General features: G+C 45.5%; 1 protein-coding gene across 9 annotated transcripts in view; it reads left to right on the forward strand.

Annotated features, from left to right (window-relative positions):
- Positions 1–23,816, forward strand: part of LOC134344431 (voltage-dependent L-type calcium channel subunit beta-2-like) — a 339,015-nt gene that overhangs the window by 243,640 nt on the left and 71,559 nt on the right. For 5 of the 9 annotated variants that reach the window (XM_063044202.1, XM_063044206.1, XM_063044203.1 and 2 more), the window contains one exon: positions 3,525–3,644. In XM_063044202.1, the coding sequence (XP_062900272.1) occupies positions 3,525–3,644 (120 nt within the window). Of the gene's footprint in view, positions 1–2,360; positions 2,874–3,166; positions 3,282–3,524; positions 3,645–3,747; positions 4,603–23,816 lie in introns of those variants that run through there. The other 4 variants (XM_063044204.1, XM_063044209.1, XM_063044210.1 and 1 more) reach the window with 3 other exon arrangements.

Consider the following 23,816-nt stretch of genomic DNA (forward strand, 5'->3'; position numbering starts at 1 on the left):
TGGTTCTATCATTGGCAAACCAAAAATTGCCGTAATAGGGTGAGGTTGTAAATCAATACTCAGAACAGTTGAAATAATATCAAAGATATCTTTCCAATATTGTTTCAAAAAAGGACATGACCAAAATATATGAGTTAAAGAAGCTATCTCAGAGTGACATCTATCACATACAGGATTTATATGAGAGTAATAACGAGCTAATTTATTCTTAGGCATATGGGGCCTATGTACTAGTTTAAACTATCAGCGCATGTTTAGCACATGTAGAAGATGAATTACTGTAACTAATTGAAGAATTTGGACCCACTTTTCAATAGGTAAAGTAAGCTTAAGTTCCCTTTCCCAATCATTCTTAATTTTATTAGATAAGCCTGGATGTATTTTCATAATTAAATTATAGATGGTTGCTATTACACCTTTCTGAAAAGGATTTAAGTCTAAATTTTTTTCCAAAATATCCGTTGGCTATAGATTCAGAAAGGTAGAAAGTACAGTATTTAAAAAGTTTCTAATCTGCAAATATCTAAAGAACTGGGATCTAGGCAAGTTATATTTATTAGATAATCATTCAAATTATCTAATTATCCACATTGGGTAAATCTTGAATGTAATTCTTTACAAGGGTTTTCACTGGGTTCTATCTTAGGGACTTCGCTTCCCTTTGCTCTTTCTAAATTGCATAAACAAATGGATAATCCAATAGTTAAATATACTTTACGAATATGGTTTCAATTTCGAAAATTTTTTGGGTTGAATCAATTTATTCTAGCAAGCCCTATTATATTTTTTTTTTAAACCCTTAATTATGGATCAAGCCTATTTGGTTTGAAGAACCAAAGGTAAATTACGATTTTGTGATCTATTTTTGGATAGAGTCTGTTAAGAGACTCCTGGACAGGTATATGGAGCTCAGAAAAATAGAGGGCTATGGGTAACCCTAGGTAATTTCTAAGGTAAGGACATGTTTGGCACAGCTTTGTGGGCTGAAGGCCCTGTATTATGCTGTAGGATTTCTATGTTTCTATGTCATGTGCCAGTATATTAAACCTGATTCTGATGTAATCACAAGGAAGGTGTGGCGATGTCTTTACTTTTTTAGAAGGTTAAGTTTAGCATGTCGCTGAACTTCTACAGATGTTGTAAGTGTCCTAAATGGTTGCATCATGATGTGCCCTGTAATTCAGCTGTGCCAGAGTGTAAGACATCACAACTCAGCCGAGTTCATCTTGAGCACATCGCTCCCCACTGTATGCAGTATCTTCATGAAGCACTGCCTCGAGAAAGCAATGACCCCCACGGTCTGGGTCATGCCATCTTATTGCGGCTGCCATCAGAAGCCTGAAGCCCCATACTATCAGGTTGAAGTACAGCTAATTCCCTTCAACCATTTAGTTCCTGAACAACCCTGATCACTATCTCAGTATAGCAACACTACCACTATTTTGCACAGTAGTGGACTCTTTCTTTTCTTTCTTTGTATCCTTTCTTGTAAAAATTGTGTGTAATTTGCTTTTGTTTTTCATGTCTGGTGATGCTGTTGCAAGTACGATTTTCATTGCACCTGTGCATAAACGTACTTGCGAATATGGTCAACTTTGAATTGGTCTTTGACAGATTTGCAGAAACTTGGCGTTGTCTAGCCAGGTAGATTGGCATTCAATGCAAGTTTGTTATATTTCTCATTTTGAAAGTCAGAACATTATATTTGTGTTGAAAAATGTCAGTTGGAATAACTCTGTCTCTAAGGAATTGATGTTTTCTCACTTGTGGGTGGGATGCGGTGCCTAAAATGAAAAACAGATTCTGTTCCTAGCAGCTTGTGCCTAAAGTATAATGGTGTATGCTTCAAGTTGAAGCTGTTAAAGATTACAATTGATCATCCTGTTAACATCAAGTATTAATAGCAATCATTAAATTCAACCATGTCTTGATGCCCTTGGGATATCAGAAAAACTTAATGTTTCCATTTTTAATTATCACTTCTAACCAACATAGCTGCTTCTGTGCAGCTAAATTTTCATTCTGTGTATATGACTAGCATCTTTGCTTCCATTGTAGCTTTGTTTTTTATAAACATTGCTGGTTCCTGTCCTTATTAATTTAGGCAGCGACAGGAAAATATGATATCTGTGATTTAAAGATCCCAAAAATAGAGTGAAAGCTAGCAATATAGTTTTGAACATGTGGTAACAGGTATATGACAAAAAATGAAGCCATTGCCTTGCATATGTTACAGCTCTACAAGGATCCTGCTATTTTCATACTGTACCCTTGAGATTTCATATGGCAGCTTGACAGAAGGTGAACATCACAGTATGATGTGAGCATCTGCGTAAAGCTTTAGCTACTGAGCATGCTCCTTGATGTGACGAGTTTCTCTGTCTCCCTGGAGAGATGGAATGAACTTTGCACTATAATATCCGTAAATACATTCCATATTTGACTTTTAAAAGATTTCCTCTTGATTTTTTTTTTTTTGTTTCTCTTGTCATTACTGCTTGTATGAGGAGCTGAGGTAACTTGCTGTGCCAGGGGAATTGTGGTGACTGAAGATCTCAACTATGGAAAACACCTAACCTTCATTTCTCAAATAAGCTGGCTGTCTTGTTTTCTTGCTTGAATGACTCATTACAGAGTGAGAGACAGGAGGATAAAATGAAAGGAACAGGTTTGCAGGGATGCAGGCAAGATGGGTTAAAAGTGAAGCAGTGCTGATTGAGCAGCAACACGCAGTGTCAGTCAGCTTTTTTTTAGGATCAGTGCTGGGCACAGCCACTGTGGACAATCACTGAGATCTCCGGCTAATGAAGGCCACCTGGATAAGGATTCTGAAACGAGCTAAAGGAGGACGTTTGAAGAATTCTGATCTCTGTGTAAGGGTGAACGGTTTTAATTTGTTTTCAGCAGTGGTTGGTGTGGGGAGTGGATGATGTTTGACAAACACAGCTGGCTTTTTCCAGCACCCAGGTAATAATATGTAACTCATGGTTGAAATAATTGCTTGAGCTCTGATCGAGCCTGAGTGATCTTTAATTAGGCCTGGTAGGAATTTGTGGTAACTTATCAAATTTAGCAAATAGTTGTCTGAAAAAAATCAAATTATGCAGAGCAGTACAAGGGAAAAGTAAAATGCCAGTTAGGGGATCAGGATAATGTACTTTAGTAATCTTTTAGATATAACATTCTTTCTGTCAATGCATTATATATTTTATTGTTCATTGCTTTTGTAATCTTACAATTTATTCAGCTGACTACAATGCAAAATCGTTACATCCAAATGTGTACGTATAAAATAGCACGTTGTAATGCCTGATAACTCGGAAGAGGGAGAGATGAGATAGAAGCATAATAATTCGGTATTTCCAGCGAATTTTATTTTTCCTTTTGCTATCCTGAGTTAAGCTTATTCCTCATCATTTGGTTCACATTGAGAAGTCCAGAGGCTCTCCCTGAACATAAAGACTTTCAAACTGCAGTGCACTTGCCGTTTACAAAGGTCACATTCTTCTCATGTGCTCCTGCAGGGTTCGGCGGACTCCTATACCAGCCGTCCATCTGAATCAGATGTTTCTCTGGAGGAAGATCGGGAGGCAGTACGGAGAGAAGCAGAGCGCCAAGCCCAAGCCCAGCTGGAGAAAGCAAAGGTAGTGAACTATCTTCTGTCTAAAATTATATAATAGTGTTGTATAAAAAGTAGCCAGATTCTATTACAAGAGTATTATTTTTATTTGTTAGATTCATGGCTACGATACAGAGGATAAGTAAGTTAGAGCCTGTGTTGAAAACTGAGCTAAGCAAGTAAAAATAGTGATTTTGAGAGCATTTCTAATCCTTCATGTATTTTGATCAAATTGAATATTATTTCCTTTTTAGTGCAGCAACCAGCAAGTGCTTGAGGTCAGTTAATTGCACTCACTGTCATGTGGACAAATTTAGCAGCCAATTTGCAACTAACAGGACCAATCAGAGAATTAAATTAAATTGCCATTGATTTTTAACATTGATTGGATTGACAGAGGGAGGAATGCTGATCAAATACAATGGAATGCTTTGCTACTCAAAGTATAGCCAGTGTCCACATGAAAACAGGGTCAATCGTGTTATGTTTTTGCCTGAGGATAAAAATCAAACTTTGGAAAATGAGTCATGAATCGAAATAGTCAATCACTTTTGGTTGTTGAGTTTCCCACATGTATGAACCTCGTGATATTCATGTACTGTATGGTAGCAAGCTTGCAAGGGGATTTGATGCTGGAGTACTATGGGGAAGCAGATTCGGTTATTGGGAGAGAAGACCCTGATTGCAAACTAGTACATTATGTATTTACAAACAGTGAAACACTCAACTAAGCATCTACGTAAGTCAAGCAATTACTTACCTAAGCCCCCTTAAGTTACGAAGCTACAACACTAAATATTTAATAACATTTCTAACTCAAACAGGTACTTGTGTTAAGTTCCCCCCAAGTTACACGACTGCAACAGGAAACATTCCGCAAGCAGGTACTCACCTAAAAGTGCACATGGCCGTTCCTACCTGCAGCACACCTTCCTAATGCTCCTTCAGCCCAGCTCAGAACTGAGTCTGAAGGGAGCCTCCAGGTAAGAGACCGAGTGTCCCACACACAGTATTCCTATACCTTGGTAAACACGAGGAAATCTGCAGATGCTGAAAATTCAAGCAACACACACAAAAAATGCTGGTGAACGCAGCAGGCCAAGCAGCATCTATAGGAAGAGGTACAGTCGACGTTTCGGGCCGAGACCCTTCGTCAGGACTAACTGAAAGGAGATAGTAAGAGATTTGAAAGTGGGAGGGGGGATGGGAGATCCGAAATGATAGGAGAAGACAGGAGGGGGAGGGATGGAGACAAGAGCTGGAAAGTTGATTAGTGAAAGGGATACGAGGCTGGAGAAGGGAGAGGACATGGGACGGGAAGCCTAGGGAGAAAGAAATGGGGAGGGGAGCCCAGAGGATGGAGAACAGGCAAGGAGTTACAGTGAGAGGGACAGAGGAAGAAAAAAGAGAGAGAGAAAAAAAGGGGAAAAATAATAAATAAGGGATGCGGTACGAAGGAGAAGGAGGGGCCATTGCTATCTCTTCTTTCAGTTAGTCCTGACGAAGGGTCTCGGCCCAAAACTTCGACTGTACTTCTTACAGATGCTGCTAGGCCTGCTACAATCACCAGCATTTTTTGTGTGTACTGCTTTCCTATACCTTGGGGTGCCTGAAACCAGAAGCCGGTGCCTTTGTGCGAAAGCCGGTCAATCGGAGAGAGCTGCCACATCCTTTGAACACGCTAGTCAGCGACTGGCACGGCAGAAGTGGCTTTCGACTGGCAGGTGAGTTAACCTATCACGTTGCGACCCACCCCTCAAAAGACGCAACAGCATGACAATTGGCCTTCAGGTTAGTATAACCCTTGTGAATGCCCCACTGAACTTCATAGAAAACACAAAACTGCAATGCCCAGTACCGTAAGCTCAACAGTCAGTACTCAAGGTACTACAGTAGTCCACCGACCTCCTAGCACCCCAAAAAACCACCAGCTTCCCCTGGATTGTAATAGCTGTGGAACTGGTTTCTCCCCACTGTCTCATCCACTGACTGTTGGATGCAATGAGCCAGCTGAGTGATGTTCCCTGATTCGTTAGGAGAGTAGGTGCAGTTTTCTTGACTGATAGCAGCACAAGTGCTACCTTTCTCTGCGAGAAGGTTTCCGGAACAGCCTGGCCGTCCCATACAGGGAAGGGCTATCATCCAGCACCTCTCTGTCTCTGTAATACGTCTCCTACTGTGCCAACGCTCGTGGGCTGGGTGCTTGTTCAGGCTGCTGAGGCGCCGTATGTATGGTGCTATGTCCCCCGGATAGCAGCAGATGCCCCATTCTGCGGGAAGCCATAAGCAGTCCTGGGGGCTGCATGTCTAGGAAATGCCCACCTTCACAGCAACATTCGGCATAGACTCGGTCATCACAGGATACTGCTCCTGCTCACACTCACTGTGTCCCGCTGACTGGTTGGACCTTTGCTTATCATACCACGTCCACCAACATTCCTTCCCCATCCCTGTCTGCTGGGGAATCACTTTTAGAGTAGGAACCTTTGGATTAAACAAGTCATAAGTTGGGAAATACTAGGCCTTCAAATACTCACCTTGTTGGGGTCTAATGCTCAAGTTCTTTAAGGCTGCCATTGTACGATTGGGTGAGGCTGCTACTGGGCTACCTGTTTTCCCCCAAAACAGAAAACCAAATCAGCGAAGCCCTCAAACAGTCTCTTTTCCCTTGTCATGAAAGGAGATTGATGTCAATGGTACCCCCTTTGGCATTGTGGGTCGGAGTCCTCGTACAAATCCAACAATCTGATATGCTGGTCCTGTTTGTATATTCATACGCCATCCACCAGAACGTGTTACAGGATCTCACACCATACACGGGTCAGTGTCCTCACCACTACCGTCAGCGCCCACCATTTCGACATTCTGCAATGTAGGGAGACACATACTCACTCTCCCTAGTTAATCGTTGGGTATTTAGACATGAAATTACTGGTTCCCCGGTAAATGGTACCCTCCACGTATTCCCCAATCCATGGACCACAATGTACCCGCCCCCCATCCCAGTGGCCCTTGTGGTTTCTGCACCCAAACCTTCCCCGATTCCTCTTCAAGCTCCACATCCTTGAGCTTTGGAGGGTCTAATTCTGCTAAGTGTTGGGATGTCGGGGATTCGCCTGGACTCGCCGGCTGGGAGTTCAAGGTAGTCCACAGCTTTCTGCAGCATACCCAGCCACTCCTGGAGACTGTGGGTAGGGATCAATGGTTTAATCTGTTGCTTCAATAGCCCATTCATGCATTCAGTCATCCCCACTGCATGTGAATAATATGGGATGTGAAATACACATAAAATGCCGAATTCCACGGCTCAGTCCTGGACCTTAGCTCCCACAAAATATGATTCATTAACTAAATCTCCCAGAGGATCCCATACATGGATGCCAAGCACTGTAACCCTTCTATTGTGTTTTCCTGGTCAGCATAGTTACAAGGCCTCCGAGCTACATGCCACCAAGATTCCCGAGTATGTGCCACCAGGACTTTGGAATACTATTGACCATGGTCAGCACATGCTGCCTTTTACTTTATCGTGGCAGAGGCCCAATATAATCCATCTGACCAGCTCCTGTACCCCTTCGAATCTGTCCCGAGCGACCTGCCAGCTATCCGCTGGGCTTTACATGTTGGCAGGTTGGGCAGGTTACGGCCGCCATTTTGGCCTCACCATAAGTTAGTGTCACCCCTTGAGCCCCTGCCCCTTTCCTTGTCATATCCACCCTGGTTCCTGGTGTGCACAGACTGCCAGGCAACTGTGATCCTCCTCAGAACACAACGTGGCCATCCTGATCTGTGCTGTTCTATCTACAGTCGTGGTATGTATGGGATCCTCAGTGTATCAGGTCAGCGCCTTGGAGAAAGTCTTCATCAAAAACCCCAAGGGAACTGGATGTCCCTTCAACACCTGCCTCGAGCTCCTCTCGGCCACTCCTGAGGTAGCTGAAACTTGCAGGTCAAAAGGTATCCCACAGCGTTTGGGGGCTGATGGAAAGGCTTACTCCATTGCTTGCTCAGCAGCATCGAAGGTCCTTGCTGCTCGAGACCCAATTAGAAAGCAGTCTTTTTGTGGGAGGCATGGTATCGGGGGTGTAATATCATGGTCAGGTAGGGGATAAGTTGGTGTCAATACCCAAGGAGCCCTACAAAGTGCCGCATCACTGCATCTCCTCCTTGGAGGTGGGGACTGCGCATTCAAGGTCTTGCACTTTGTCTTGTCTGGTTTATCCTGCTGCCCAGACTGCCACTAACTGGGGCCCTGTATCATTGTGTTTCACAGACCAACCCAGTTCCCTCAGGGAGGTGACCACTTCATCCATTGTCCACCTCACCTTGAGAGCTCCTGTTACAGCACGTCATCGATATAGTATGCTGTTTCATGGAGATGCACGTGTCTAGCTGTAACCCCTATAAAGCTTGAGTTACCCATGCCATGGCACAATGTGGGGCAGTGTACATACCCTATTGGGGGGGTTGGGTCGGAAAAAGGTGTAATGCCAACCTTCCCAGAAGAAGTCGAACTGGTCTTGTAAATCTGGACTCGGGAGAATGAGAAAAAAAGCATTGGCCAGCACACCATCGTTTCCCCTCTCTGATCTGTGTGTCCTCAGTAATGGGCAGCTACTGTGAGGGGCGGTGCACGCTTGTTCAACCTGTCGATAGTTGGTTGTCATGTACCATGTCTCATCCCCCATCTGCACTGGGCTGTTATCAGGGGAAGTGGCAGGGCAAATGACTCCGTCCCACAACAGGGCATCGCCATTCTCCCTGATTGCTTTGGTGCCTTCTGGGCTTCGGTACCACTTGGTGTTGACCACCCTCAAGGAGAGCGGATTCACTAAAGTCTCCCATTTGGCCGATTGCACCAGTACCTTCCCCCAAGCCATCCCAAAGGTAAAATGACGCTTGCTTATTTGCAGGGATCTACCCCTCAGCACCTTCCTACCCAGAATGCACTTGGGAGATGCTGCCAACAAGACACCATCTTGTTGTGAAGACAGTCATGGGTCCTGGCTGTTGTGGTCTAATGACCACTCGCAGGATAACCTCCAAGTTGGGAAGAAGGTAACCTTCAGAACCCCTAATTGTATCCCGGGGACACCGCCAACCGTCGGGGCTACCTGGAATGATCGTGTGCTCAGCACCAGTGTCCCAACAGTGCCACCCGTCACTGCACGTTCCTGTTCTCCAAACGCAAAGCAATGGGTAGAGAAGGCTTTGAGTCCCCCTACTCAGAAAGGGCTGCCGAGTATGACTCCAGGAGCCCTGACTCCATCCCTATGTGAGGGGTACGGGCAGCTGCCACTCGCCTCTCGTCATCTGCTTCCACTGGAGGTCCACCATTGCTCTTTGTAAGGCCTCCGATGAGGGATACAGGGAATGCTGATCCTGAGACAAGGAATCCATTGAGGGGTCAAACAAACCCTTATCTGGGAGGGCTTAGAAGACGAGCTCCCTCCTTTAGTAGTTCCCTTGCCTGACTTTTCCTCGCAGTATTCCTTCCACGTCGTGTAGAGAGTGGGAGAGGGAAGCCTATCGACCTGCTCCTTCAGGACCCCTGCCCTAAGCAGTGCTAGAAACATCTCCTTATGGGTCATGTAGGATCCCCTCACTCCCTGTCTGCAAATCCCACTTCCAGACCCAGGTACATGTACTCTAACCTTTCCAAAAAGTGTATGGCTGCACTTACAGTACCTCTGACTGCCAGTCCTATTAAATGCAGCACCAGCACTTTCAAGCGGGGAAGTGCTGTCATAACCAAATGTCCTAGCATGGCAGGGGTCAGTTCAGAAACCTCTGGCAGTCGATCACTATCACTGTATAATGCTATAATTAGAGCCCATTGGCAAGGGGTTCTGGTCCATTCCTCTACTCTGCTCCACTTTGCCCAGGGCTTTAAATCCCACTCAAGGAAGGAAGGCTACCTGACCCATTCCTAGAATGATTTATTATCCTCAAGACGAGTGAGTGGCATCCTCTGGGAGTTATTGACTACATGGGCACCCATCTCTCTATTTCATAGACTCACTCCAGTACTCTCCTCATTCCATATACTCAGCAACCACATGGCCAGAGACTCTCCCAGCTTCTCCCTGTACCTATCCCCCAAACCCACCAGTTTGTTTGTGGAGAACTCCCTGATATCTGTCATCTTGGAGGGATCCATTGTACTCTTTCCCCTATGTTCCTTGTCTTCCTCCTGTCCCATGAAGACCAGAGGAGCTATGGGCCAAAGCCCCCTATATGGAGTATGGGATCGCGTGATCACCTGTCTGGCCTGTACTGTCTTGGGTACATAGGGGGAATGGTGATTATTGTGAGGGAGTATCATGGGACACTGCTCTACTCTCGTTCCCATCCTAATCATCAAGCCAGATATCCCCCATCTCCCTTCCACATGTTGGGGTCAGTTCCTCACAGCATCAAGGCTTGGACCCGTTACATACCCCGTAACTGGGTTGCCAAACCAGCAGAAATGGACCACTTAGTTGGAGTCTGGATTACTGGAACTAAGCAAGTTTTATTAAAGAAATAAGTAACACAGTACTCTAATAGTAAGGATATAAGTGCAACAGGTTAGCAATGAATAAACACACATGTACACAGAACTAGGATAATAGGATCAATCAAACTCTATTGCAGTCTAGGGGTAAATGATCAGTTTCAAGTGAAGCAAAGTTCAGTTTAGTTCAGTTCAGTTCGCAGTAATCGCTGTTGTGCCGTTGGGGCGGGGAGAAGAGAGAGAGAGAATGAATGAATATGCAAATCGGATTCCAAACAGACCTTCGATATTCCTCGCAGTTAGCTTTTGGGCGAGCCCTTTGTAATGTCTTCTGAGGTCACCGACTGTGACCCCTCCGTTCCAGATACGATCGTTCTTCTGAGGTGAACCGGGCACCCAGGCAAGGGCGGACACACACACCAGGTTCCCGCCCGACCGTATCTTTCCACCCTGTGCGTCTATGGCTGGTCCCGCGAACACACCTCCAAAACTCCCCGCAACTTGTGGGGGCACACCACTTCCAGGGTCTCGTTACCTCGTGGTGTCGTGTGTCTGTTACCTTAGCGAACCTGTCCCTTTTTATCCCCTGCTGGGGTATCGCCTGTCCATCAAACTTCAAACAGTTCAGGGTTGTTCAAAGCCACTGGTCTCTGACAATACTCGGAACCGTGTCTCCTTTCGGTAATCTCTCTTGTCTCTCTCTTATTAGCACCTTGCATGTTCCCCCATTGTCCTCTTATCGGCATCAATCTTCTGATAACTGGTTCTTTTGTCACAGACCTTAACAGGATCATTGCCAATTAGCCCATTGGACAGCCTCTAACTGCTGCACCTTCACTAGCTGACAGGCTATCTCCATACCCTTGTCTTCTAGCTCTGGGGCCCAGGTCTATGCTGACCAGGCAGCTTCCCCCATGCTGTTACAGTGCTGTTGGAACATCTCCATCTTGTTCTTTAGACTCATTATCTCCTACTCTTTCTGTGCGATCATCTCGTGCAGGTGCTTTATGATGGCTTCCAGCAGCCAAAAGGCACCCCTTTGACTCCCCTTCTTGTCTGGGAACTCTACCTTGTTCAATCTTTTGCCCATGAGAATCCAATTTGCCCAATCCACCAGCACACTGTGGTCTGCCAATAGATTGGCAAGACTGTCGAATCCAGCAGTGTTGTCGGCCCACCCCATGAATTGACACTCCACACACAAGGGGTCCTCTCGCTTGCCCTTACCCCTGAACATTTTAAACTCCTGTTACACTCACCAAATCCTGCTGACTACACCAAATGTTACATGGAAGCTCTAACCAGTCCTTGAAATTTGAAAGCTATTTTCCGCTATCACAGGGACATGATAAGGTTTGCAAAATGAATATTTTATGCATTAAACATATTTCCCAAGAATCAATTTGTCAAGAGTTGGATATAAGTTGTGTTTTATGCTGGACGGTTTGTGTGGTGTTAATCATATATCCTTGAAACTCTTCAGGGGAAGTGTTGGCTACTGCATTTGTTAGCTAATTAATTAATATTTATAGATAAATACCAACTTCAATGACTTGTTTTCTATTTAAAGATAAGTAGAAGAGGTGAATGATCTGAATGTAACTCCCACCAAGTTGAGTAACAAAGCCACCTAGCATTGATATAGTAATGAGATCCCTAGTCATCTCAGATAATGGGATAGATGAATACAAGTTTTCTCAGTGTTAGACTGTAAGAAACTGAAGAAAGAGTGGCGGAGAGGTTTAGAAGGAGATTTTCTGAGTTAGGACCCAGACTGCTAAAGGCGACATGACCTGTATCAGGGATTATAGTACTGTGAGGTGTGCAAGGCTTCAGAGGTAGATGAGTGCAGTTTTCTATAACAACTATAGAGCTGAAGTATTTGCATTGAATTGCTCCTCTGGAGGGACAAGCTGTAAGTAGGCCAGGTAGGGATAGGGAAATGAGTATTCAAATTTCATATTCAATGTGATGATAGATTTAGCACCAGTATAGGCCAATCCAATACTAATAGGCATATGTGTCATGGTTTAATCAATAATCCCACAATTGTAACATTGAAATACCAATAGCCTATTAAAATCAGAAAACACTCATCAAGTTCAAAAAGCAAGCTAATTATTGTGGATATTTGCTTGAGTAGAAGCCAATATGACCCAACCACTTCAAGAAGCTGGAAATCTTGAAATCTGGAAATGGTTCAATCGTATTGGTTCAGATATCTTGAAGTGATCTCTGTTTCCACTGCACCATTTTGACCTGGTAGTATCCAGAAATGTTTGGTTGTCATGGATGCATTGGAAAAATTAAGCCTGTTGCTTTCTAAATCTGAGCAAGTGATAAAGCTTTATTACGTTCTTTTATAGCCCATGTGATCTGCTTGAACCTTTTCATTCACCAGAATGTCAGCTGGTTGCCATAGAGCTGACTGGAAACCTTCCTGAATATTGGGATATATCTCTAAAGAGATTCTTAATTTAAGAGATAACAGGTGATAATTATTCATTTAGAAATGTTCAAAGGTATAGTTAAAATTGTATGCAGTACAGTTTTTTTTAATGGTGCCAGTTTACTGTATTGTTTGGCTAAGTCCTCATCTAAGAGCATCATATATATTTTGAGCGTTCCCTTTCATTTAATTTGGTTTTGTCTATACAAATACTGATTTTATTGTTTGTCTCTCAGCCACTGTTACTTCAGCCCAACAGCTGTGGATACCTCCACTTTGCAATTCACCCTTCTGATATTCCTTGTCATTTTTATTCATTTCCTGCTACAGTTAATGAAGATTTATCTAGGATCACATTGAAAATTCCTTGGCATCACATTGATTTTGGTATTTGGGTTTTTAAGTTTAAAGGATAAGCCTTCATGTTAATCCTTTTATGTTAAGCATAGAACCCGGAAGTTTTCAACACAGGAAAGACCTTTGAAACATTGTGTTCATACTCATATAATCCATCTTCTGATGCCAATGATGTGTGAACACTTACAATGTAAGTTTCTTGCTGAATTTCATATTTCCTTTCCTCAGTCCCTGTCTTTGAGTGCCAGAAGCTTTGGAAGCAACCAGCTTCATCTGAGGCACAAAGCCCTGAATGCATTAAGTTTGCTCTTACCTTTGTGGAAACCCCCTATGCTGGAAGCTGTCTATTCCCAGAGAAATCACTTGATCTTACCTTTTATTTCTCCAATCTAGTCTTAGCTTCCCAATATTTTGTTGGAATTTTCCCCATATTTTAATTCTTCAATAATCAGTAAAACATATTGTACTTGTGAAAATTTCCACCACTCTCCGTAAGGAGTTTGTAAGTTTTATCTATGACTGTGTGTGTTTCCTCTGGGTGCTCTGGTTTCCTCCCACATCCCAAAGATGCATGGTTAGGGTTAATGAGCTGTGCGCACGCTATGTTGGCGCAGGAAGTGTGGTGACACTTGTGAGCTGCCCCCAAAACAATCTTCGGACTATGGTGGTCATTGACGCAAAATGACGCATTTCATTGTATGGTCTGATGTACATGTGATGAATAAAACTAATCTTTAAATCTTTGTTCTTGATCCCCTAGCAACTGTTTCTGTTTACCTTGTTCCTCCAATTTCATTATGTGAAACACCAGTGTTGTATCACCTGAAAGTTAATGTTTTAACAAGTCACTCTGGCAGCACCAATCTCAATTTGCTTTATTTATTGAATGTTCAGCATCATGTTCTGCTGGTTATAAGTGATCAGCTTCATGAACCAATCTGATCAAAAAACATGCCATGGGTGCATGAGTCTGGCATAGGATGGCATGTACAAGATTGGTTCTGTCAAAATAGGGAAAGTTCACAACTTAGGACTGACCAGGCAGTAATTGCCTCTGGAATAATTTTCTCTCTCTTTAGTCACATGACATTCAATGAGGCATGTAGGCCAAATGCTCCATTACCACTGAAATTAACAAAATGGTAAAGATCCCCTGCCGGTCTTCACTGATGAATTTATTGCCATGCATTTCACAATAGTTGTACACAACTTGGGTGAGAACTCAGCTGGAGTTTAACCTGCAGTTCCAGTTGCCTGCTATAGGAAGGACATAATTAAGCTAGAGAGAGTGCAAAAAAGGGTTGTTTGGGACAAACAAAATGGATGTTGTTTGGACGGGAGGGTTCAATTATAGAGACAGACAGGAATGTTTCCTCTGGGGCGAGGGAGACTGAGAGATGACTTTACAGAAGTTTATTAAATCAGGAAGGACATAGATAGGGTTGATAGTTGCCAACCTTTAACCAAGTAGTGGAGTGTAAGGAAAAAGAGGCCCTTTGGTTTAATCTGAGAGGGAAAGGTTTAAAAGGAACCTGAGGGGCAACTTGTTCACAAAGGTGGGGGTTCATGGAGCAAGAAATGAGTACAGTTACAATGTTTAAATGAGGATTGGACAGGTACATGGATGGAAAAACTTTAGAAGGATATGGGTGAAACACAGGCAAATAGTACGAGCTCGGGTGGGCACCTTGTTCAGCATGGATGAGTTAAGCCAAAGGACGCGTTTGCAAACTGTAAAGACTTAAGACTCTTATAAGCATCTTGTGCAGTAGTTTAACTAGATTATACCGTGAAACACTGTGATAGGGAGACTCAGCCCTTGTCCCAGAGAAACTGCAATCATCCACAAGGTAAATCCAGTCAAAATAACCAGCTCAGTTCAAAACCTTCTTGGACTAAGCCATATGCAGTTGCTGCTGGATTATATGTGCTGCGTGCACAGGGCATACATTGAGTTTACTTTAAATGGACATCTTAGTACTCCGACCTCCAGTTCATTTATTCCGTAGAAGAGAAGTGTTACCATAGAAACTATGTTCACAGATTCTTCTATAGTTGAACACTGGCAGAGAGATCTTTCCCAACAACAATTTGTTAAGATTTTTTTCTGGGTGTTGTTGATCTCTCACCTCTCCAAGTGCAGACATTTCAAAATTTGGACAAAGTTTTGTGCTCCATGGCCAGGCAGCCTCCAGCTTTCCTTCACTCATTGATTTGACCATGTTCTCTCTCGCAGTTTACTGTTGGACTTGTTAGTCTTGTGTTTAAATTATGACTGCAGAATGTTTACTACATTATCTAAACCTACAGATCTTTCTGTGACTAGCTTTAATGAAGTGAATTATGTGTTTATTTTTTGGATACTCTGATCTTCAGATTTGAAGAATTCTTTTAAAGTTCCTGATTTGGTCATATATTTCGGGCAGAGAAAGTTTTGACTATTAAATGATATTACACTTTGAAGTTAAGTCTGTAAATTTGGCAGACAATTTAGAACAAAGTTGATTGGCTCTGCACATTACACAGCACATTGACTGTTTTGGGCAAGCTCCAGTCTGGGACTCAGATGACACTTGAACGTTATTACAGAGGATAATGGGGCCATCAAACTTCTTGATTAATACTTCAGCTTTACAACAGATGGCAGCCAATTCAGTTCCAAAGCATAAATGCCATAATACAATTAATTGCCATTGCACTCTGCTTGACCAATAGCTTTATGTAGTGAATTTGTGAGTGTATATCTTATCTGATTAAGCAGAATTTTGGGAATAAGCTTTATGAACTTTAATCACCCTCACTGGGTAAATACATTGGTAACGTGCCAACTATTTGAGTCACAAGATGGCGGTGTGCATGGCCGCAGTGGCCTCTCCAATCAGTGGTGAAATTTGTTGTCCATTTATCTTTTCTATGATCAGAATACACTGCTAATAATAAAGAACATTAAAGTATGCGGATTGACCTTACTAGTAAACTGGGTAATAAAGGTGCTTAAACTGGGTTATGTTATGGCCTAAAGCGTGGTATGGGCCCTCAAACCGCACCACAGCCTGCTACTGCTACTCAGGGAAACAGACATTGGAAGCAGTGCATGAGGATGCAGAGGATGCGCACCGGTATTCAAATGAAACTTGAAGCAGATCCTTGCAGACCCATGCTCCCAATGATTCTACTCACTAATGTCTGATCACTAGAAAATAAACTGAATTATCTGCATCTGAACCAGTGTGAGATGAGAGACTGCTGCACACTTGTCATGACAGAAACATGGCTCCAAGATACCACTCCAGACTTGACCATCCAGTTAGAAGGCCTAAACTCCTTTCGGGCAGACAGAAGTGCTGTGATGTCAGGTGAGATCTACAGAGGAAGCCTGTGTGTCTATGTCAATAAGAAGTGTTGTGTGAACGCCTCGGTGGTAATGGCCCACTGCTCACCGCAGATAGAATTTCTAATGGTCAAGTGTAGGCCTTTTGACCTCTTACCGAGGGAGTTCACTGCCATTGTGACTGCTGCTGTTTACACCTCCTCCCCCCTCCCCCCCCGATCGTTTCTTCATGGTTGCTTGTGACTTCAATCATGAAAACCTAAAAATAGTCCTGTCAAATACTATCAGTATTTCAACTTAGCAGCTGAAGGACAGAATATTTGAGACCTGGTCTATACCAACGTCCATGGAGGTTACAATGCAGTCCCTCACTGTCACCTCGGAGACTAAGACCACATATTCATTTTGCTAATCCCTGCATACAGGTCACTGGTTAAACTAGCTCGCAGGGAGATCAGGACTGGCCAGAAGGTACCACCTCAGTGCTGAAGGCTGTTTTGAAGGCACGGACTGGAGCATATGGAGACATTAGCAAGGAGGCTACCTATGATCGTCGTGACAACATTGATGAATATGCAGGATTGATGAATGGTTACATAGGACAATGCATTGAGAACTTTACCATGGTTAGTCATCACACTGCCAAGGCAAACGAGATGGCTGGAAGGTCAACAAGGGCCACGATTTCCTGTGCCACCAGGAAGGCAAAGCGAGGGAACCCACAGAAAGGAAAATCCACAGACACCTTGGTGGCTCCAGGGATACACGGTGCATGTGCCAAGGCATACCAATCATAGCAGGTTACACAGAAACATAGGAAACCTACTGCACAATACAGGTCCTTTGGCCCACAAAGCTGTGCCAAACATGTCTTTACCTGAGAAATTACCTAGCCCTCATTTTTCTGAGCTCCATGTACCTGTCCAGGAGTCTTTTAAAAGACCCTATCGTATCCGCCTCCACCACCATCACCGGCAGCCCATTCCACACACTCACCACTCTACGTTTAAAAAAAACAACTTACCCCTGATATCTCCTCTGCACCTACTTCCAAGCACCTTAAACTGTGCCCTCTTCTGCTAGCTATTTCAGTCCTGGGAAAAGGCCTCTGACTATGCACACGATCAATGCCTCTCATCACCTTATACACCTCTATCAGGTCACCTCTCATCCTCTGTCGCTCCAAGGAAAAAAGGCCAAGCTCACTCAACCTACTCTCTTTTTTAAGATTTTTTTTTGGCGTGTGCCTGCATGCATGTGCGTCTGTGCATGTGCGCATACGTGATGATGTCTTATGGCTTTTTACAAGGTGAGGAGAGAGAGAGACTGTGTGGCGTGGCACTCCTTACACAGACGTTTTCGCAGTATTTTTCCCTTTATTTTACGAGGTCAAGTTGCGATCTCGACACTCAACCCGGCACGGATGGAAAGCACACTCAGGATCGCACCCGACTGGTTTCGAACCCGGGAATCTCTGCTCCCGGGTCCGGCACCGATGTCATTGTGCCACCAGTGGGCCCCCACTCAACCTATTCTCATAAGGCGAGCTCCCAAATCCAGGCAACATCCCTGTAAATCTCCTCTGCACCCTTTCCGTGGTTTCCACGTCCTTCCTATAGTGAGGCGACCAGAACTGAGCACAGTACTCCAAGTGGTGTCTGACCAGGGTCCTATATAGCTGCAACATTACCTCTCGGCTCCTAAACTCAGTCCCACGATTGATGAAAGCTCCGTATGCTTTCTTAACTACAGAGTCAACCTGCATAGCAGCTTTGATTGTCCAATGAACCCCAAGATCCCTCTGATCCTCCACACTGCCAGGAGTCTTACCATTAATACTGTATTCTGTCTTCGTATTTGACCTACCAGAATGAACCACCTCACACTTATCTGAGTTGAACTTTATCTTACGTATCCACCCTATGTGTCCCTGACAGCGACACCTCCCTTCCAGAAAGGCTGAATGCCTTCTGTGCATAATTTGAGTCAATGAATGACGTGACATCGTGGGAAGTCCCCTTTGCCCTGCGGAACGGGCACGCTGTCTGGCTGCAGCCCAAGTGAGAAGGATCCTAGCCAGACTAAGCCCACACAAAGCTGCAGAGCTGGACAGCATATCTGGTCAGGTGCAGAGGAATTGTGCAGCCCAACTAACAGAGGTCTTTACAGACATCTTTGATATCTCTTTGCAACAGTCCACTGTTCCTACAGGCTTGCTGGCAGCCACCAGGATTCTAATGCCCAACAGAGCAATGGTAACTGGCCTAGAGGATTCCCACACAGTGGCACTGACCTCAATAATTACGAAGTACTTTGAGCAGCTGGTAATGGATCATATCAAGTTTGACCTTCCAGCTATATTGGACCCTTTCAAGTTTGCCTACTACTCAAATTGGTCTACTGAAGATGCCATAATCTCACCATTGAAACAATGTTCCTCCAGACCACTGTGCACCCACAATATATATCACACAGCATATAAAGTATTAATTGTAAGTGAGTTAATAATATATAATTCAAAATGCTCAAAGTGTGCAAAACAGGAAGACCTCGGTGGTGGCAGAGTATTCATTTGTCTCAGCCTGGGGGAAGAAACTGTTACCCGAACTGGCAGTCCTAGTCCTGATGCTTCTGTACCTCCTTCCTAATGATTAGTGGGTCAAAGAGATTGTGGGATGGGTGGTAGGGATCCTCAGTAGTGCTTCTGGCTCCTCGTATACAACACTCCCAGTAAATGTCACAGATAGGGGGAGGGAGACCCGAAGATCCTCTCATCTGTTTTAGCTATTATCTATAGGGTCTTGCAGTATCTATACTACACAATGATGCAACCAGACAGGAAACTTGATGGTGCTCTTGTAGAAAGTTGTTGGAACAGGGGTGGGAGCCTTGAGCACCGCAATCTCCTCAGAAGATGAAGACGAGTGAGGAAGTGTGAAGGGTCAGGATTAGGTCATCTTGTTTTGTGCACACCAAGGAACTTTGTGTTCTTCACTCTCTCCACGGCAGAACTGTTGATGTGCAATGCAGAGTGGTCGACCTGCACCTTCCTGAAGTCCACAATTATCTCTTTTGTTCATGTTGAGATTCGGGTTGTTATGCTCACATCATTTTATCAGTTGCTCTACCTACTCCCTGTACTCTATCCCATCGTCATTGTTGATAAGACCAACAACTGTTGTGTCATCAGCGTACTTGATCATCCGTTTTGAAGTGGAGCAAGCAGTGCAGTGGTACGTGAGTCTCTGGGAAGTACCGGTGCTCAGTGTGATTGAAGCTAGAGATGTTTCTGCCAATGCGGGCTACTGTGATCTTTGTGTCAACAGGTCTAGGATCCAGTTGCAGAGAGAGGTGTTGAGACCCAATGAGGTCAGTTTACCCACTGGCTTCTGAGGATTGATCATTTTAGATGCCAGGCTGAAGTCGATTAAACAGCATCCTGGCATATGAGGCACCATTTTCACGATGGGATAGGACGGGGTGGAGTGCAGAGGCTATGGCATTATCAGTGGACTCATATGAGCAGGGAGCGAACTGAAAAGGAAGATGGGATTTAATGTGACAGTACTCGTTGAAGAAGGTTGCTGTCTCTGTCTTGGGCACCGATGATGGTGACTGCTTGAAGCCTGAGGGAACGGTGGACTGTTCCAGAGAGATGTTGAAGATGTCTGGTAGAATCTCTGTTAACTCGGCACCACAGTCTCTCTGCACCTAACCAGCAACGTTACCAGGTCCCACAGGTTTACATGGGTTGACTCTGGATGGGGTCTTCCTCACATCAGCTGCGGCCAGATAGAGTGTCTGTTCCTCGTGGGGAGGGGGGCTTCCTCATGGGCACATCATTCCATGCGTTAAACCAAGCATGAAAGACATTCAGTCTCTCAGGAAAAGAAGCGTCACGGTCGTTGACATGTAGGTTGGACTTGTCATCTGTTATGGTCTGAATGTCCAACTGCATGCACCTGGCATGTGCTGTGTCACAGAATTCGCTGTGAATAATCTTGTTTTGCCTTGCTGATGGCGCAGGAAAGTGCAGCTGAAGCTGGCTTGAGAGCTGTTTTATCCCCTAATCTGAAGGCAGCATCTCGATACCTCAGCTGTGTCTTCTGATTTGTCCTCATGTAGACGTGTTTAATAACGGTGACGTCCTCAGTGCACTTCTCTGTGTAGCCAGGCACAGATCTCGTGTATTCACTGACGTTAATGTGATGGATGTAGATAGCAGCCTCCCTGAGTATTTTTCAAAGCAGTCCTGTGATGCTGAGGTTGCTCTCTCTGGCCAGATCTTTATCTGGTTTGTCACAATAAATCGGTGGTCAGGATCCAGGAACTAGCAAAATGGGTAAGTGGTCAGCGGGTCAAATTTGGGGATGGGGAGCAGCTTTGTATGCACCAGAGATGTTGGCATAAACCAGGTCTAATGTGTTCTCATCTCTGGTAGCAAAGTCAACATGCTGCTAGAATTTAGACAGGACTGTTTTTAAGTTAGAATGGTTGAAGTTGCCGGCAAAAATAAAGAAACATTCGGTGTTTGGTTTGCAAGTCACTGATGATGGAGGGAAACTCTGATTTCAAACCTCCTCTGCCTTGCGGCCATACCCATGAGAAAGGATTCAGGTGTGAACCCCAAGGAAGAAATCTGGAGCTGGGGTCCCTAAAGCAGTTTGATATTGTCAACAACTTCACTCTGGCAACCTCTGCGACGTCACTAGTGCCAAGCTGTTTCAGCACTTGCCCTTCCCTTGGACTACATCGGTGACGTGGAGAGGAGGAACCTGCTGCATGGGCAGCAGCCAGTTCTTCAAATCTTCCCGCCCAGGCTTGTGCCCTGGAGAGGATGCAGTCCTCTCCAAACCCATGATCCCCTGGGATCGATGGCTGCCTGCCGAGCCTACCGATGGTGCTGTAGAGCTCACGCAGCGCTTCCCAGCATTTGCACGGGTGGGGATCTATGCAGGCACAATCACAACAGCAGTAAACTCCCTCGGTAAATGAAAGAGCCTGAACTTCAGCATTAAGCACTCTACCACAGGCAAACAGCGAGTTATCACTACTGAAGTGTTCACACACTAGTTTTATTAATTTATACACATACACCTCCACTGGGGGTCTTGCCAAAGGTCACTGGGACTCTGTTGACCTGAAAAGAGATAGAAACCCTGTAGCTGGATGACCACTTCAGGGGTGGTGCCCTGGAACCACATTTCCATCATGATGAGTTTGCATCTGTACTTCACTCACACTGATTCAGTTTCAGGTGCAGGTAATTCTAGTTTGTTTTCCAGCGATCGAGCATTTGAAAGCAGAATTGGTGGGCCTGTGGGGTTTCGCCTTTAGTCTTGCACGAATACCGCCACGCTTTCTGCGCTTGTTTCCTTGTGCACCACTTCTGATGGTATTTCCCATTGGTGGCTGTAACAGGCGACCTAATGGTGTCCCTTGCCGTGCACAACTCACCACTGATTCCCATCTCTAGTGTCAAGTGGCTGGCTGGTGAATAGCGGCAGGCTGCTGATAAACCGGACCCCGGGGTGAGGAACAGACCCCAGACCCCATGCTGATAAAGCGGACCCTGGGGTGAGGAACGGTCCCCAGACCCCATGCTGATAAACCAGACCCTGGGGTGAGGAACAGATCCCAGCCCCCAGGCTGATAAACCAGACCCTGGGGTGAGCAACGGACCTCAGACTCCATGCTGATAAACCGGACCCTGGGGTGAGGAACGGACCCCAGACCCCATGCTGATAAACCGGACTCCGGGGTGAGGATCAGATCCCAGACCCCATGCTGATAAACCGGACCCCGGGGTGAGGAGTGAACCCCAGCCCCCAGGCTGATAAACCAGACCCTGGGGTGAGCAATGGACCTCAGACTCCATGCTGATAAACCGGACCCTGGGGTGAGGAACGGACCCCAGACTCCATGCTGATAAACTGGACCCCGGGGTGAGGAACGGTCCCCAGACCCCATGCTGATAAACCAGACCCCGGGATGAGGAACGGACCCCCGACCCCATGCTGATAAACCGGACCCCGGGGTGAGGATCAGATCCCAGACCCCATGCTGATAAACCGGACCCCGGGGTGAGGAGCGGACCCCAGACCCCATGCTGATAAACCAGACCCCGGGGTGAGGAACAGACCCCAGACGCCATGCTGATAAACCGGACCCTGGGGTGAGGAACGGACCCCAGACTCCATGCTGATAAACTGGACCCCGGGGTGAGGAACGGTCCCCAGACCCCATGCTGATAAACCAGACCCTGGGGTGAGGAACGGACCCCAGACCCCATGCTGATAAACCGGACCCCTGGGTGAGGAGCAGACCCCAGACCCCATGCTGATAGAGCGGACCCTGGGGTGAGCAATGGACCTCAGACTCCATGCTGATAAACCGGACCCTGGGGTGAGGAACGGACCCCAGACCCCATGCTGATAAACCGGACCCCGGGGTGAGGAACGGACCCCGGACCCCAGACCCCATGCTGATAAACCGGACCCCGGGGTGAGGAACGGTCCCCAGACCCCATGCTGATAAACCGGACCCCGGGGTGAGGAACGGACCCCAGACCCCATGCTGATAAACCGGACCCCGGGGTGAGGATCAGATCCCAGACCCCATGCTGATAAACCAGATCCCGGGGTGAGGAACGGACCCCAGACCCCAAGCTGATAAACGGGACCCCGGGGTGAGGAATGGACCCCTGACCCCATACTGATAAACCGGACCCCGGAGTGAGGAACGGACCCCAGACCCCATGCTGATAAACCGGACCCCGGGGTGAGGATCGCATCCCAGACCCCATACTGATAAACTGGACCCCGGGGTGAGGAATGGACCCCAGATACCATGCTGATAAACCGGACTCCGGGGTGAGGATCAGATCCCAGACCCCATACTAATAAACCGGACCCTGGGGTGAGGAACGGACCCCAGAACTCTTGGGACAAGAAGTCATGAGAAGATAGTGGCCAGATGAGGGAGGAGAAAACCTGGCCTGGGGAGGTGTGATGTTTCCTTTTCAGCCTAGCACTCTTCTACAGCCACAACGTAGACTGTATACCCAAAATCTCCTTATTTTTGTGTCCTTGTTCCACTTGGTGTCAGAATGACCTTCTGGGAATCTGCAGCTTTTTTCGCTGTATGGCTTCCAGATTGCCGTAAGGATGTTACCCAATCCAGTCTGCTTATTTAAAGAAGGCTAATATTGCAACTTGTGGGAAGGGAGAGATACTGACTTATTTGGGCCATTTTAACTGCCTCAATTTTGCTGGAGAAGCATTACTTTATTCCCTGAATTGGTTTTAAATCAAGCATGCATTTCGTAACGATGGGCATGTGCTTTCTCAAGGCTGTGTTTAATCCTGGGATAATGTAGTCCAAAATGTTCAGTGAAACTTACTGTAGCTTATCTAGAAGAACTTCATGGCAAAACTATCTGCAAATCAAGGATGTGTACTTATTCCTGTGCCAGATTTACAGCAATAAATGTAACCATGGTCGACATATACACACATGACAGCAGGGCATTAAAGGAATGAAGATGGACACATAGAGAGGGGTC

The sequence above is a fragment of the Mobula hypostoma genome, chromosome 3 (assembly GCF_963921235.1).
Source record: "Mobula hypostoma chromosome 3, sMobHyp1.1, whole genome shotgun sequence".
Taxonomy (NCBI): domain Eukaryota; kingdom Metazoa; phylum Chordata; class Chondrichthyes; order Myliobatiformes; family Myliobatidae; genus Mobula; species Mobula hypostoma.